The sequence below is a fragment of the Channa argus genome, chromosome 20 (genome assembly GCF_033026475.1).
Source record: "Channa argus isolate prfri chromosome 20, Channa argus male v1.0, whole genome shotgun sequence".
Lineage (NCBI taxonomy): Eukaryota > Metazoa > Chordata > Actinopteri > Anabantiformes > Channidae > Channa > Channa argus.
Window position 1 is genome coordinate 17,459,534 of NC_090216.1, and position 17,490 is coordinate 17,477,023.

General features: G+C 40.9%; 2 protein-coding genes across 4 annotated transcripts; one reads left to right on the forward strand and one right to left on the reverse strand.

Annotated features, from left to right (window-relative positions):
• Positions 1 to 267: 267 nt before the first annotated feature.
• On the reverse strand, positions 268 to 1,929 carry LOC137106097 (trichohyalin-like). The gene has a single exon (XM_067489110.1). The coding sequence runs from the start codon at positions 1,927 to 1,929 to the stop codon at positions 268 to 270; it is 1,662 nt and encodes a 553-aa protein (XP_067345211.1).
• A 5,761-nt stretch (positions 1,930 to 7,690) lies between these two features.
• Positions 7,691 to 16,443, forward strand: LOC137105930 (sulfotransferase 2B1-like). Of its 3 annotated transcripts, none has more exons than XM_067488752.1 (6): positions 7,691 to 7,811; positions 14,707 to 14,918; positions 15,152 to 15,278; positions 15,408 to 15,502; positions 15,621 to 15,801; positions 15,981 to 16,443. In XM_067488752.1, exons 1-6 carry the CDS (start codon positions 7,706 to 7,708, stop codon positions 16,094 to 16,096), a joined length of 837 nt encoding a protein of 278 aa, XP_067344853.1. In that variant the 5' UTR covers positions 7,691 to 7,705; the 3' UTR covers positions 16,097 to 16,443. The 3 variants fall into 3 exon arrangements, with proteins under 3 accessions (XP_067344853.1, XP_067344851.1, XP_067344852.1); XM_067488750.1 differs by lacking the exon at positions 7,691 to 7,811 and adding an exon at positions 11,594 to 11,974; XM_067488751.1 differs by lacking the exon at positions 7,691 to 7,811 and adding an exon at positions 12,414 to 12,537.
• The last annotated feature ends 1,047 nt before the right edge of the window (positions 16,444 to 17,490 follow it).

A 17,490-nucleotide genomic window follows, 5' to 3' on the forward strand; every position in this document is an offset into this window, starting at 1 on the left:
TACTTTTTGTCCAACTGCAACTAATTATTAATTTCATTTTGAATGAATCTGCTGACTTTAATTATTCATTATTATTTGTTTTCCTTTATATTTTTTTGTTGGTTTTTATGTTTGCTATTTTTAAGTATTGGGGGTGGGTGGGGAGGGTTGGGGTGGGGGGGCTCCCTACCCATTGTGGCCTTAACGGTCTAGATACTCTTTTATAAGACGCATTGATCATGTCTAGACATGCATTTAGCCTTTTTTTTGCGGGAGCAGCTGGGCTCCTTACATTCTACTTGGATATCGCACCCTTCTGTACTTGCAGCCAGAAGTGGGAGTTCCCCCCTCATATCGCTCAAGTTCTTCTTCCCTCTCAGCAAGCCGCTTTGCGTTCCTCAATTCAGCCTCGCATTCCTCCCTCTTTAGCTTTTCAGCATAGGCACGTTGTTGAGCAATCAGAATTTTATTAACCTTTTCACACTCGATCGCAGCCTCTCTGGCCCTTTGAGCCTTTAGGGCTTCATCTTGGCGAAACTGCCTGTCGGCCTCTTTCTGGGCCTCCAGCCAGTCCAGGTTGCTCTTTCGCTCAGCCTGCTCTTTCTGCTTTCTCTCCTGTATCACTCTCTCTCTGTGGGCAGCAATGGACTGGATCATAGCAGCCCTCTTCTCCTCTTCGTCCTTTTCCTGCTTTGCCACTAGAGCATCCTGTTTAGCCAATGCACAGGATATTACATCCTCCGTTTTCTGAACTTTGGCAGTCAAGGAACAGGAGGCTGTCTCTAATTTGTCCGTTCCATTTTCTATTAGTAACTGTAGATTCCTGAACTTCTCCACTTGGTCGTTTTGTTTTTGCTGTATTTTATTTTCTAAGTCAATCTGACACTGCAGTCTTTGTTTTTCCTTTAAATCCTGTTTGCTAACTTTCATTCCTCTTTGAAGCTTTTTATTGGAAACATCTTCCAGTTTGTGTTTGGAAAAAACTTTCCTTAACTCTCGTTTCCGTGCCTGATTCCGGGGCCCCTCCTTTGCATTAAGTTCACCACGTTGCTGGTTTCTTTCTCCCTTTCTCTTCTGCTGCATCTGTTTCTCTCTTATCTCTTGGTTCTCCTTAAATTGCTTGGCCTGGTGAGCAGACAGAGCCTGGTTGGAAAGCTGTTTCAGACGAGGTTTCTCCTGCTCCTGTCTCACGTATTCTTCCTGTCTAGACCTCATCTCCTCATCAGATTGTCTTTTTTGTTCTTGAGCAATTCTCTTTTGGAGCATCGGGTCCTGTTGCAAATCCATAAATTTGGCTCTGGCAATCATCTTATGTCGTTCTTGGTTCTTCAGTTCAGCCTCTTGTGCAGTAATCTTACTAAAATATTCCTCCTGTGTCTGCTTCTTAATTTTTGTTGATGGTGGCGTTTTCCTCAGTGGGGCTATGTTAAGTTTGGGTTTTGCCTTGGAAGACTGACGCAGAGCATTTCTTTTGCAGTCAGCCCTGGACTCAGGTAGTCCTTGTGCCAGAGCCATTTTTGACAAATTACATTTGCTTCTTTTCCTACTATTTTCTACTGCTTGCTTGTTTTGTCTTTGCTGTATGTTATAATCTAAGGCAAACTGGGCCCGGGCTCTTTGTACTTTCTCCATGTCCAGTCTGCGGGCCTCCATTTCTCTTTGACGCATTTGACTGTAAAGATCCCTCAGTCTGTGAGTGGAATACATTTTCCTCGACTGTTTTCGATGCTGTTGCTGAATCTGGATCTCCTCCTGTGCATACAGTTCACCAAGGTGCCAGGTTCTTTCTCCTTCCTCCATCTTTTGCCGCACGTTTACTGTTTCATCTGCCCAACAAGCAGCTGGAGCCGGGTTGGACAGCGGTTTCAGAGGAGCTTTCTCCTGCTGTAATAAAGACTGCATTCTTTCGCAGTCGGGCTTGGACAAAGGTATTTCTTGTATTACAGCCATTTTTGACTAATTAAATTGACTTTGTGATACATTGTCTGGTCTGAGTTAATGTGAGTCTTAGCCTAACAGGTCCGGCTGCTAGTGGAAGAGTAATGACATCGCAGACTTTGATATCACATTGACTTTTATGTCTGTTGCATCATAACGGGTGTGGTCACACAAGCTGACGCAGAGAGGGCAATGCTGAGGTCGAGGCACCTGGAAATTAAAAGACATTTTAGAATTTTCAGCACCGCTTAGTCAATAATCTGAGGGGGTACGTGTGTAGTTTTGACCTTGTGAGTTATGAGTATATATATTTCAGTAGACATCGTCTGGTTCAGTGAAAATACAGCACATAGCTTAATTTAACTCACCCATTGTCCCATTTAGTATAAATAAACTCAAAATATTTCTGCTATCGTTTACAGTCATGGCCAAAAGTATCGCCACACTTGCAATTCTGTCAGAAAATTCAACCCTTGTCTCAGAAAATTGTTCCAATTGTAAATGTTTTGTATTGACATGCGTATTGTTTTTGTTTGCACTGGAACACAAACCAACTTAAAAGAAATTCACAGACCTCAAAAATAGATTGGCCAAAAGTATTGTCACCTTGTCAAAATAAGAAATAATAATGTGTAAAATAATAATAATAATAATAATAATAATAATAATAATAATAATAATAATAATGTAAGAAATAATAGTTTTTCCATCATGTGATGCTCACAGCAGGGTCAGGAATGAGGTTGAGAATGAGGACACCTGGTGGACAAATGGGAAACAAGCTGTGTAAGGACAAAACATTAGTGAAAGAAAACATAAAAAAGCAGGGAAACAGAATAAACTGAGGAAAAGTTAACAGAATAGTCGCAACTGTGACAAACTCTCAAAATAATGTGCACTTAGGATCAGAAATCAGTTGGTTTGACACATCTTGTGAAAAAAGTGTTGAAACTATTAGGGGTTGGTCATTTGTTGGGCCACAAGATATATTTATTGAAAAACGGGAGGCTGTGCAGGTAAAACCAGTAGTAACCGAATCGTAAAATATTACCTGTGAATCATCACCAAGGCGTTACTATTTAATGCACAACATATCTGGCAGAGATTGGTCTTTTCCTTTTTAAAGTTCAGAATTTTCTTCCCTTAAATTCTGAATGTCTCATGTCAAACTGTCTACACCACACTAGCTAGAGGGGCTACATTAAACAGTCTAACAGCTTTCAGTCTATGTTGTAGTTTCCGTCCTGAAGCAGTTTTAAATCCACCAGCGTTGCAGCTGTGACCTGGTCCTGAGTCTGATGGGAAATAGTTGCTCTCACACCACTGTGGGGACATTTCCAAATGTCAAAACTACCAGAAACCCATTGTGTGTTTTAAATCCTGGAGAGTAAAAAGAGGCTTTCTGTGTTCATTTTAACAACCAACAACAGTGAATGGTCTCTCCTCAGGTCCTAGCGACACCATGTCGAACTGACTTTCAGAAAGCAGAAAATGTGAAAAATTGACTTCAAGTATGAATGTTTGAGTTTGTTGGTATCTGTCCTTCGCGCTGCTTCTTGGTCAGGTCTTTATTGTAAATGAGAATTGGTTCTCAGTTAACTCATCTGGTTTAACAAATGTAATTGATGCATAAATAAATTATAAATGAAGTTCTTACTGGTTTCTCAGGTTTGCTTTAAAAGCAAAAACTCACATGGGGACTAATGTTTTGGCCACCTCACTATTCACTACATCTGATTAAAAAGTGTACTCAAGTTTTATTTTGCATTCCTAAATGTACCAACTAGGAGGTGTAACACTGATGATCTGTACTCTTCCACCCACTGCAAAGGTTGGTGTCTTGGCTACATCAGCCTTCAAAACTGAAGTCATAGTATTTGGGCCCAAAAATCTCAGAAATATGCTGTCAACCCAACATATAAAACAAATCTCTAGAACAGCCTTCTTCCACCTATGGAACATTCAAATCCAAAATTAGGAGCATCCTGTCTCAAAGTGATGCAGGGAAACTGGTCCATGCATTTGTTACCTCTAGGTTGGACTACTGTAATTCCCTACTTTCAGGATGCCCCACTAACTCCCTAAAGAGCCTGCAATTAATCCAAAATGCTGCAGCAAGAGTGCTGACTGGAACTAGCAAGAGAGATCATATTTCACCTTCACTAGCTTCTCATTAAATCTAGAATAGAATTTAAAACCCTGCTTCTTACATATAAAGCTCTGAATGTTCAGGCTCCATCATATACAGAAGACCTCATAGCACCATATCATCCCAGTAGACCACTTCGCTCTCAGAATACAGGCCTACTTGTGGTTCCCAGAATTTTCAAAGGTAGAATGGGAGGTAGAGCCTTTAGCTATCAAGCTCCTCTCCTGTGGAACCAGCTCCCAGTTCAGAAGCAGACACCCTCTCTACTTTTAAGTCTCGTCTTAAAACCTTCCTCTTTAATAAAGCATATAGTTATAGTTATGCTGCCATAGGCTTAGACTGCTGGGGGACCCACCCCCCAATATACTGAGCTCCTTCCCTCCTCTTGACCATCTCTCCTCTCCTCTCACCCTGCAATTGTCACTACTGTATGACATTAACTCCGTGGGTTTTCTCCCATAGCTGTCTTTCTCCTTCTCTGTCTCCCCCTCTCTCTGTCCCTTTCTGCAGGTCTCCCCCGGCTTTGGAGCTGTGTGTTTTCCAGTGTGCAGCTACTGGTCCTACCAACCTGCTCGATGTTTTGTTGTTGCTTTTTGTTGCTCTTTTTCTTTTCTCTCTTCACTTTCCACTCACCCCAACCGGTCAAGGCAGATAGCCGTCCACCCTGAGCCTGGTTCTGCTGGAGGTTTCCTCTCCACTGTTGCCTAGAGCTTGCTCCAAGGGGAATTGTTGGGTTCTCTCTATACATAGTCTTGACTTTATTCTGTAAAGTGCCTTGAGATGACTTTGTTGTTAATTGGCGCTATTTAAATAAAGCTGAAATGAAAAAACAAGACACATGCTAGCAGACCTCCTGCTGGAAGTAATATCAACTGTCTCACTAGCCTTGTTGACACAACATAAGAACACTGATGCTGTTTCAGAATCGCAAGTTGTGTTCAACTTGGGCAACACACTCCTCCAGACATTTGCAGAAGTCATGGACATTGAAGAACAGTGTGTTAGGACAGTCAAACTCATGGAATTCATTGTACAAGAGAAAAAATCTAAACTCTGCCCTCTCCAGCCGTTAGGGTTTGATAAATCCAATCACTCCTCCCTGCAGAGTTACTGCTATGGTTGGACATGCAGTCAAAATGCCTAAAGCATTTGCACCAAAGGTGAAAACAGTGTACACACGACCACCAGAACAGGGAAAAACCAGGACATTGTTATTCAGGACATGTACACAGGTGAGTTTGAGCAGGCAGGTGAGTCACCAGTCAGACACGTGGAACCAGTAAGTTCAGTAAGAGCCTTCTCACAAAGACATCAGGAAATAATCAGCAGAGAGTTAAGAAACATCACAGAACAGAGACTGAGTTTGACCAGGTGCAATTTGAATCATCTCTGGAAATTAGGGTAATTTCTGCTGACATTGCCCAGTTATTCAAGGAAGAGATTAGAAATTTGAAAGATGGAGATTCTGCAGGTCCAAGCTCAAAAACTAAAAAGATGCACACGGAGCGTTGGAGAACAGTGGGGAATCAGTTAAAAAAAACTTCTTCAGCAAACACTTTATACTTGCTTCACTTCTTCGCATCTTGGCACAAGTAAGAGACAAATTCACACAGGATTTAACTGAGATAAACAAGAACTCACTGCGATCACTCGTGGATTGTGTTGAATCTTTATTTCTGACAGGGACTGGTATGTATAAGGGATTCGAAGACATCTTCAGTGCCAAAATTCCAGCATTCACACAAGCGCTTACTGTTTGCACATGATCTATGGTTGCATCAGACATACACATAGGAGCAGGCCAGGTGCCAGCACTACTGTTGAAAGGAAAGTACTGGGTTGCCTGGGACTGGCAAACTGGTGGTTGAACACTGAGGTTGGAAGCCACAGTTACAAAGTTACTCTGGCTCTAATTGACATTGCACCAGCAGTAACAGCAAAGCTTGCAGACATCATGCCTGGACACTCATGTATTGTCTGCCTCAGAGCATGAGGAGGCACCTGTGCAGGATATAAAAGCACAGACAGAAACTGTATGTCCAGCAAACCATACAGAGACTTTTGAGCAGGACTTACAAAGGCAAAGCTGAAAGAGGCCCCTGGAGACTATGAAGACATCACTGAGCGTCTATTAGAAAGACCATGGGCAGAAGTTAATGACCTTGATTTTTGACTTGATTTTCCAAAAATCCTTTTAAAAATAGCTACAAGGCAGTTTATAAGAGGGGGGTTTACACAGAGAAGGTGTTGATCATTGTGCAGGACAAAGACCCAGGAGCTGAAAACTTTATTGTCTCATTCCTGAAACCTCATATGACACAACCAAAACATTTCGAACTCTGCAACTTAATTCCTTCTTAGCCAAAGCTGTCTGCTGTTACAACAGTCCTAATCATAAACATTATAATAATTATCATCTTTAACACTACATCTATGAGGAAAGAAAAAAAAATTTCCTTTGGTTTCTTTAAATTAATCTGGGGCAGGACTGCAGCTTTCAGGGTCACCACAACATTCAAAGTTTAACACCATTTAAAGCTGCCTTGAAGAGTTTTTGGTTCCCTAGCAGAATGGTCTCTATCCCTTTTATTTTTCCCCTTTTGAAGGTCATCAAGGGTGGTTCCTTAAAATTGTATGTTAGACCTAAGTCACTTTGTAAAATGTGCCAGTGTTTTAGAATAATGTCCTTGATAATTTTTGTTTTTGGACTGAATGTAGTGCAGCAAACAAGGTGTGAATTTGATTAGGAAAAGGTTTTGAGTTTCTTGATTTTGAATCCACCCTGTTTTCTGAACTTCTTTTTTGCATAGTCATTTATATTATCACATGTTCTTACAGGTAAACCTTTCTCAAGTGAAATGGGGTGAATTTCAATAGAGATTAATTCTTTCCATATTAAAACACATGAAATTAATGCTTATAAGAAACAATAAAGGGGAAGAATTGATATATTTGTGGATGGCATGTGAATTGTTAATCTAGATGACCTTCAAAAAGACAGGCAGAACTGGGTGCCATTTTAGTTCCCGTTGCAGTTCCAGAGTTTTGGAGGTGCCGTTAGTATCGTTAAAAAAAAAGCGATTATGTTTGAGAGGCCAAAGTAACCAGGAATGAGGTAGATGGTGTAATTATTGTTCTGGTGTTAAAACAAAAATACTATCAAGTCCCTGTTGTTGGTCGAGGTTTGTATAAGGGACTCAATGTCCAGAGGACACATGACTAATAGGTGTAGTCTTGAAAATCGGCTTGATGTTTTCTCAGCTAATCTCCCTACACCAGAAACAACGGGTCACAATTTCCGCTGCTGTAATGCGGAAAATACTGAGGGAAATTGTAAAAATAGTTACTCGTTGGTTGATATATTTCTGTGATATACTGTCGGACAATGTTTGCTCCATTTTCTTTATCTCTTACATAATACATACACCAAACAGAGGATTTACTGTAATGTAATTACTGGTTTCTGGGTTCAGAGGGTTTTAAGAGCCCTTCTGTAAAATCACTCCCTCGGTGACTAAATCACTTTACAATGTAAAACTTGTCCACACAAGGAAATAAAAGTCGTGCAGGCACACGTGAGCACGCACACACACACACTTCTGTGTTTGTAAGGACACGCTTTCTTTGGTGGCAGGGCCAATGTCAACACGTCATTGCTGGCGTGCAGGCAGAGCTGACAGGAAGAGACTGAACAAGCTGGTCAGGAGGACCAGCTCTGGTCTGCCCGCTGGACTCTGTGGAGGAGGTGGGTGAAAGGAGGATGTTAGCTGACATTCATTATGGACAATACCTCTCACCCACTGCATCAGACAGTGGAGTATCTGTGCAGCTCCTTCAGCGGCAGACTGATACACCCTCAGTGCAGGAAGGAGCGTTACTGCAGGCCCTTCGTTCCCACCGCCGTGAGGCTGTACAGCTCAGCATTTCAGCTGAATATTTCTGCTCAATCTTGATTGCTGTAAATTTTCTTGGCTGTGTGTTTATAAAGGCTTTTGCATATACAGTTCATTTTATATTCCTCTTCCTCTAGTTTTGTGAATACTTAGAAAGCTTGTTGCACTTTATACCATTCCTGTGAGCTGCTTAATGAGTGAATTTCCCCGCTGTGGGGATTATTATTTTATCTTTGTCATATTGACATTGCCAAGCCCTCAGGATTGGCTTTTGTGAGGTTTCTTGCCAGGTATTATTTAATGATACCATAGCTGCCAAAGGGAAGTCCAGACGGGTACAATTTGAAATGAAAGCTATCAGAGACTTCAGATAAGATTTTAGTGCTACATTATTGTTTTATTTTGTCTCATTTGCATATTCTGCCTCTATAAGGCCCATTGTTACCAAATATAAGGACAAAGTATTCACTGTCATTAGCACCATTTCCATTTATGTTAAAAAGTATTTGCTTTTACTGGGACTGACTTTGAGTTAAACCCACATTGCAGCTTTTGAATTCTGTTTTTATATAATATTGCACTATTGTTTTGTAGGCCTATTGTTTGAACATGGTGCCTTTTTAGATCATATTCATATGAATATGAGGGAGCTGTCAGGACTTTCTCAATATTTACACAAAACCTGAACAGGACCTCTGGTTTTATTGATGTTATTTCAACAATTAAACCCTTAAGGTCATATGGCTGCCCATTAATCTCTTGTTCAGTATAACAGGTCTTTAAAGTTGTGAGAACTGACCCAAATGTACTCACTCTGTGTTGTGGCAAAATTCGCCAATTACTGGTAACAGACACCTCGAGTGTAATTAATAAAGAAACCTCGACATTCACTACAAGAGAGATCTTGTATATATGTGTATAGATACATCTTGCCTCCATTTCACAGCTCAGAGGCGTTGAAGTTTTGTGTTGCAATTAAGAGATGAAAAACTGAGGAAACTGTTCTTAATTCTTGCTTCTTACTTCTTGTTGCAACTTCTGAAGCTCAGAGCTGAGTCAGGTAAAACAGCAACATTTCAAAGATGGGTTTTCATCTTTGTAGCTGAAACGCATTTCTTTTTTTTTTTTTTGTTCAGCCTTACTGATATAAAAGTGGACACAATATTATAAAGTTCCACAAACGTTTAAACCACACCTCAGATAATTCAACACAAATAACGTTTAAGACTGTGAAGAAGTGTGTATTATATTTACGACCCAAAAGAGGTGATGGCAAGGAGGGATTAAAGTAAGCAGACAAACAGGAATTCACTGCAGTCACCCAGTCACAGACTGACCAAACAAGAAATAAGAACATCCATTCAGGCAGGAATGGACCAGTTGAGTGATAGTGAACAGAACAGATGACAACGGGCAGGGAAGTGTGGGGAGAACTGTGTTTAAATAAACAGGGGAAAAGGTAAAACTAATCAGGACTAACGAGAAGCGTAAAGAAACCAAAAAGACTAACAGGAACTGGGGCTAAGGTGCTACAAAATAAAAGTCTGTGAACAGGAAACAAATTACTGAGACAAAGATCACGACGAAAACCTCTGTAAAGCAATACAGAGGCCCTTGTATTTAAGTATTTGACAGAATAAGAGAACAAATAAACTGTGTCAACAATAGATCGTTTCTGCAGAGAGAAACATCAGATGATCTTTGCCATCGAACACTTGCTGGATGAAAACTTATGGTGAAACACATTTCAGGCCACCATCAAACTTTTTCTTGTTATTTCTGTGTAAATTTACCACAGACGATGACATTTCATTAGCGTGCACGTTACAGGTGGAACATATTTGACTTTTAGTGTGACACTGAGAAACACATAAAGTTTGAGAGTCTGAACGATTGTTGTTAACACTGAAAGTATAGGACTCGGAGGCGACAACGCCAGATAGTGGAACTAGCACCAGACACACGCTGGACGTCAGTGTGACCAACCTTTGGCCTTGATTTCTTGATGAGGTTTACAGAGTTTGCATAATTAGATCATTGGTGCTAGATTAGAGCATGGAATCTGTCAAATCCAAGCTGTAAATGTTTCTTCAAACATCAGTGGGGACATGATCCGGCTTTTACAGTTTTTGCCAAAACTAAGTCTCCTCATTTCAAAACTCTACCCACAATTCTCAAAACTGCACACACAAAATGCAACATGCCTCACATCTCCTTCAAAATGCAACACTGCATTCCAAATGCCATAAACACATGTCAGAATGAAGCTTTTGCATCGAATGGCAAACACTTCTTTCATAATAATACATTTCTGGATATACCATGTAAACACTACTGTTCTAAATCTAAAGCTCTTTGGTCTTTCATATGCTTATATGTACATTTCAATACAATGTTCTACAGTGAACATTGATCAAATATTTATATAAGGATACATTAGGATACAACAAAACTATAAACATGTACACCAAAAGTATATTCTTTACAGTAGAATACAGTCAATTGTGTGTGCGGTCCCGGTCCAGGAATTGACCTCCTCCTCTTCTTGGTATTTGTCCTCATTGGCCCCTGCCTCTTCCTCCTACTCCTCTCCGCTCTCTGTTCATTGTTAGTATCCATTGTTCAAAACAGATAATCTGAGCTTTGACCTATTTATTGGTTAGTGATCAGTTAAGCAATTAGTGTTTGCACATGTGAGGAGTGTGTCTGTGTGACCTGGCGAATAAGTGTAGCATTTTCATTGGTTGTGTTCGGAAAAGGAAAGAAAGTCACTCCCTGATAGATCTTTGCGTTTTAGGTAGAGAATTGTGTGTAGTGTTTTGAAAAAAAGTGTTTTATGCAATTGAAAACTGAGTCAAAGGCTGAGAAATAGCTCATGGTTTTGGAGATTTGGCTTGTAGTTTTGCACTTTGAGTGAGAGGTTTCAAAAATCGTGTGACATGAAAAGATTTTGTGTGTAAGCAGTTGGTAAAAACTGTAATTACCAGTTGAAATACGGCTTTTCCCTAAAGATTTAGAGTGTGGCTGCATTTCTCAAAACACAAACTGAAAAGAGTGAACTAGTTTTTTAAAAACAACCCAAATCTTTTGCATTCTCAGTGGCTTCCCTAAACAATTTGGCAAAGCAGTATTACAGTATGTACACTTCTAATACTGACTCTGATATGACTGTGTGTGTGTGTGTGTCTGCTGTGTAGTGTTTATCCACTGGCTGTTAGTTTGTTTGTTTTTTGTGATTTGACAGCAGTGTTTGCTTTTGATCAAATATAAAGTTTAAAGTCTAAAATTGACTGATTTTGCAAGGCCAGCCACGTGTTTTGTGAACGTAGCTTGAAGATTTAGTGGAGTAAAAATAAAAGTAGCATAAAATAAAAAAAAGTACTGCAAAATTGTACAGTACTTCAATTTACTGGGTTACCAGCCACCTCTGCTGAGCCCAGTTCGTAAAACTTAACAGCCAGGAAGCAAAACCTCAGCCCAGATCTGCACAACTATGCACTCAGCCTCTCACTTTTTCCAAAACACTGAACAAACTCCCAAAGCAACTTTCTGTCACCTCATCAATCAGCGGCAACAAGAAAACAGCACAAGCACAACAAAACGTTTAGACTGAAAGAAAAGAAAAAACTAATAGACTTTTAATGATAAAGTAAAGAGCGCGTCGTTCATTCCTTTCTGCGCCTGCAGGAAAAGAGGAAGAGTGATAGAGAGAAAAGGAGAGAAAGAAAGAGAGAAAGAAAGAGAGACCGGAAGAGACGCCAGGACGCGAGAGAACCGAGGCTGAACTAAGTCTGGGTTTTGTGTGTGTGTGTGTGTGTGTGTGTGTGTGTGTGAGCGGCGCCGCTGGAACATTGAGCTCGTAATTCACTTCGAGTCATGACTGAGGCTGAGTTATACACACTTTACAAGGGGGTTTACGTGCCGTCGCATCTGCACCCTCCACAGAGCCTGAAGTACTTCGAGGACTTTACTTTCCGTCCAGATGATATCGTCATTGCAACATACCCCAAGTCAGGTAAGGAGTTAGCGACAAATGAGACGTGCGCGCCAGTGCGTGTCCTGTCCGCTACTGCAGTACAACAGGCTCGAAAGAAAAGTGGAGCAGCCTGACGTGGCTACATTCTTCTGGAGCTTTTGTTTTGTTGCCCTGTGGACAAGTTTTTCTTGTTGCGCTGGGACAAGTTGAAAAAAAAAAATGCTTACTTAATTATAATTAATTAAAAGATCAGGACAGGTCTTATCTCGTCCATAGGCTGCTTACATGCAGGCTGCCCTGCTTTCTTTTTTTTACTCATAGTACTTTGTGTTTCTTGTTGGTTTTAATGTTTTCAGGAAAAAAGGTGCTACGAAATGTAGTATTTATTTATTTATTTATTAAGAAGGTTGTGTAGTTTTCAGGGAGGAGTTGAAACAGGCTCTGGGTGGTCAGGAAGTTTCCAGATGACTGGACTACTACAGCTAATGTGATCATGGAGACACGTAGGAGGGTACTCAAGCGTGTCATCGGGAAAGAGGAAAGTGGACAAAGGAGACTTGGTGGTGGAATGAGGAAGTTCAGGAGTGTATACAGAGAAAGAGGTTAGCTAAGAAGAAGTGGGACACTGAGAGGACTGAAGAGAGTAGACAGGAGTACAGGGAGATACAGCGTAAGGTGAAGATAGAGGTGGTAAAGGCCAAACAAAGAGCATATGAGGACTTGTATGTTAGGTTGGACACTAAAGAGACAGAGGTGGATTTGTACAGGGTGGTCAAACAAAGAGATAGAGATGGAAAGGATGTGCAGCAGGTTAGTGTGATTAAAGATAAGGATGGAAATGTATTGACAGGTGCCAGGAGTGTGATGGGAAGATGGAAGGAGAACGTTGAAGAGTTGATGAACGAGGAAAATGAAAGGGAACGAAGAGTAGAAGAGGTGACTGGTGTGGAGCAGGAAGTAGCAAAGATTAGTAAGAGTGAAGTGAGGAGGACGTTGAAGAGGATGAAGAGTGGAAAGGCAGTTGGTCCTGATGACAAACCTGTGGAGGTATGGAAGTGTCTAGGAGAGGTGGCAGTAGAATTTCTGACTAGTTTCTTTAACAAGATCTTGGAGAGTGAGAGGATGCTGAGGACTGGAGGAGAAGTGTACTGGTGCTGATTTTTAAGAACAAGGGAGATGAGCAGAGCTGTGGCAACTACAGAGAAATAAAGCTGATGAGTCACACAATGAAGTTGTAAGAAAGAGTAGTGGAAGCTCGGCTAAGGGCAGAGGTGAACATTTGTGAGCAGCAATATGGTTTCATGTCTAGAAAGAGTACAACAGATGCAGTATTTGCTTTGAGGATGCTGATGGAGAAGTACAGAGAAGGTCAGAGGGAGTTGCATTGTGTCTTCGTAGATTTAGAGAAAGCGTATGACAGGGTGCAGAGAGAGGAGCTGTGGTATTGTATGAGGACGTCTGGAGTGGCAGAGAAGTATGTTAGAGTGGTGCAGGACATGTATGAGAGCTGTAAGACAGTGGTGAGCTGCTGTAGGTGTGACAGAGGAGTTCAAGGTGGAGGTGGGTCTGCATCAAGGATCAGCTCTGAGCGCCTTCTTGTTTGCTCTGGTGATGGACAGACTGACAGATGAGGTCAGACAGGAATCTCCATAAGCAGAGCTTAATCTGTTGAAGCTCTCTTTGGGAGTTACGAGGATGGACAGGATCAGGAATGAGGACATCAGAGGGACAGCTCATGTTAGATGTGTTGGAGATAAAGTCAGAGAGGCCAGAATGAGGTGGTTTGACATGTTCAGAGGAGAAACTGTGAATATATAGGTAGAAGGATACTGAGGTTGGAGCTGCCAGGCAGGAGGTCTAGAGGAAGAGCAAAGAGGAGATTTATGGATGTAGTGAGAGAGGACATGAAGTTAGTTGGTGTGAGAGAAGAGGATGCAGAGGACAGAGTTACATGGAGACACATGATTAGCTGTGGCGACACCTGAAAGGGAACAGCCGAAAGGAAAAGATCTCAACAGTTTAAAGAAGTGGTTTTCTCTGTCTTATATTTCCCAGCACATTAGCGGTGGATGAAGTACTCAAAAACTCTACTTAAGTAAAAGTACATATAAACAAACAATAAGGTACAGTAGTTAAAGTATAAGCACCCACTGAAATTTCATGAATATTACATGACTCTTTTCTGTGGATCAGTGCTGCTTAGTGTTTAGGGTGGCAACTAACAAATGGTAATAGAATTAAATAAAATTCAAGTGCACCTTCACTCATATTGTACTTACTTCTTTTGGTTGTAGTTTGGGTAGAACATGTAAAAGAATTCTAATAAACGCCCCTATATTAACATATCTCTCTACTTCTAGCTGAAAAATGCCTCAAGATGACATCACGTGGAGGAACCTTCAGTTCAGATTATATCATCTTGTTGCTCACACTATGGAGGTTGTAATCACAGTCAACCTGCTTTTCCAAAGCTCCTCCAGATGACAATCTAATCTCCTAACGATGAAAAACTCCTCTGGGCGGTGTCATTTGGAGGCGTCTTTCAGCTAGAAGCAGAGAAATTAAACTAAACTAAAGCCATAGAAAGCAAGTTGAGAAATGGTGAAGTTGCGTAATCCTAAAAATGTTACATCCGTTTTTTTCGGACCAGGCACTACAGCTGCGTGGGCAGTGTTCCATTTTTTTGTTTTTACTGACAGTGTCATCTTTTGGCTCACGTCAAAGCCCTAGTTTGTTTGTGTGCGCTGCAGTGAAACTATGCCCTTGTTTAGGTACAACTTGGATGCAGGAGATTGTCCCTCTGATCATGAGTGGAGGAGATCCAGCTTCTGTTGAGACTCTTCCGAACTGGGACCGTGTTCCCTGGCTGGAGGAGCATCGGGCCTGCGTCCTTAATTTAGAACAGAGGCCGTCTCCACGCTTGTTTTCTACTCACTTCCACTATCGCATGATGCCCGCATCCTTCTTTGAAGTAAAGCCAAAGGTAAATTTGCCCGTTGCTTTCCTGGCTGACCTGTCTGTCTCAACACGCCACGTGTAAAACCAAAACCCTTTTTAAAGTTCACTTTGTCTTCACAGTGAATAATAGACACATCAGGAATGATAGAAATAGAAAGCTGTGCCCAAACCTTGGCCTGCATCGCTGCAGTTACAACTGCACCGTATGTTTGGAGATTGTGCACTAACTGACCAATCGATGCTATATCAACACTGCAGGTCATCTACATCATGCGGAACCCCAAAGATGTGTTTACGTCGTCATTTCACTATTATGGGATCACCTCCTTCCTGGTGCAACCTGGTCCACAGAGCGAGTTTCTGGAGAAGTTCCTTAACGGAAAAGGTTGTTTTCATTGTTACACCTTTGCTCTGTATATAGTATTAAGGGTCGGAAAGTCACTAGTGCTTGTAATTATAGGTGAATAGGTATATTCTTGATAGTAAAACGCTGGATGTTTTGTTTTCCCTTTAGTCATGTTCGGCTCATGGTTTGACCATGTGAAGGGCTGGCTGGATGCTGACAATAATAAACGAATAATGTACATCTGCTATGAAGAAATGGCCATGGTGAGATTTACTCAAACTGCCAGCTGCACCACTTTCTGAACCGTTTCGCCCTCACAAGAGCTTTCAGCCAAACTGTGAGAAGAGTATGAGCTGAGCTGTGCTTTTCTTTGTGGTGCAGGACCTGAAAGGCTCTGTGGGGAGGATCGCTCAGTTCTTGGAGAAACCTCTGTCGGCTGAGGTGATAGAGAAAATCGCAGACAGATGTTTGTTCAAGAACATGAAGAAGAACAACATGTCCAACTATTCTGTAGTTCCTCAAGAATTCATGGACCAGACAAAGTCCGAATTTCTCAGAAAAGGTGAGCTTCCATTGGTAAAATTATACCTAATTGGTGAACGCAATCCATACAGTAAAACCTGTAGACATACTCGTGCCGTCATGTAAAGTGTTCTAATGAGCAAAAATCTAGTTTGCAGCGTAACTGTTTTACCCGCAAGTGTACAATGATTTGGTTCCTTCTTGTGTGGTCTGTTTCAGGAGTTGCCGGAGACTGGAAAAACCAACTGACAGCAGCAGAAGTGGAGTACTTTGATCGTTTTTACAAAGACAAAATGAGGGATGTTAAATATGAATTTGTGTGGGATTTGGATTAACCTGTGCCCCACGGCATGATTAATGGAGAAAAGTGAAAAAGATGCAGTTTGGTTGTGGTATAGAATTACTCTTAATATTTAGTTGTTGTGTTTAATGACCACTGTGCAGACATTGCATTTATTAAATCTAAGTACTGAATTACAGTAATACATATGCTTTGTCTTAGATCATTGGTTCACTTGCTAAATATTCGGACCATCTGAGTTGGTATGAAAGATAGATTTGAGGAGTTTAGATTGTAGTGCCCACCACAATAATGTCTAAACCTTTTTGAGTTATATCAAAATCCACTTTTAGCCAATACAGGTTTTTGTGGTACCTCAATAAAGTTTTCCAGCTTTTGCAATCCTGCTGTTTCTGGCAGCCTACAGGAAACTGTATGCTGACTATTGTCAGACCACACAAATATAATATGTTCAGCTTTTTAAAGAGAGGAGGTCTGAAGTTGAGGGAGTTGAATCCTTAGAGCTTCTCTTGCAGCCTGCAGCTCGCCCCGTGATTCTTCTCCTGTTCCTCTTTGTTGAGAAGCTGATTGAGAAAGTTTTCTCAGAGTTTGCAAGGTTCTGCAGAAGAGTTGCAGCAAGACAGAGCTCACGCGAAAGATCTATTAGTGCCATCAAGCTCCTCTTGATCTTCAAACTCATATATATATCATATCACATCATATCATATTTTTAATCACTCAAACCGAAATTGTTTACAAAGCAATACACTATTGTTTGTCCACACTTGTCAGTATATTCAAATGTCCATCCATCAAGAAATTTATTTCCATGGAGTTGTTGACTGAACGTTGTTTTCATCCAAACAGTTTTTAAGACCTTCTACAACAATTTACTATCCACCATTTCATGTCAAATTACATCAATTTCATACAGAGGAAGGTCTGCACGGATTGTAAGGATGATAAATCTATGAAATGGTTGTAAGAAAACATATTTTAAAACTTTTGATAAGCAGCTCCATTCAGCAGTCATTCATCACACATGGAGGGTCTGAAGGGCATTTTAGGGCTCCTCACTTTTCTATTTCACTCACTGGCTTTTAATTTCCTGCATTTAAGAAGGTCCAGTTTCTTCCAGTCACAAAATGATCTAACAGCTTTATAAACTTGTCCTTCATATCCATATATTATAAGAGAGTGAGAGCAGTGGTGTTTATGTCTTAAACTTAAATAGTACTGAGTGACAACACAGGTAATTAGTGTTAACGTGCAATACGTTCTATTTTGTGGTCAAGTAAAACACTTCATGTGAGAGAATCAATAGAGCTGTTTATCATTACATTATTAAACTCAGGACCTAAGAACTGGAGGTACTTTTAATACAAGGTCAAAGGACAGATAGCATCTCCCATTTCTTTCTGAACTTTGCAACACAAGTCAATGAATAAT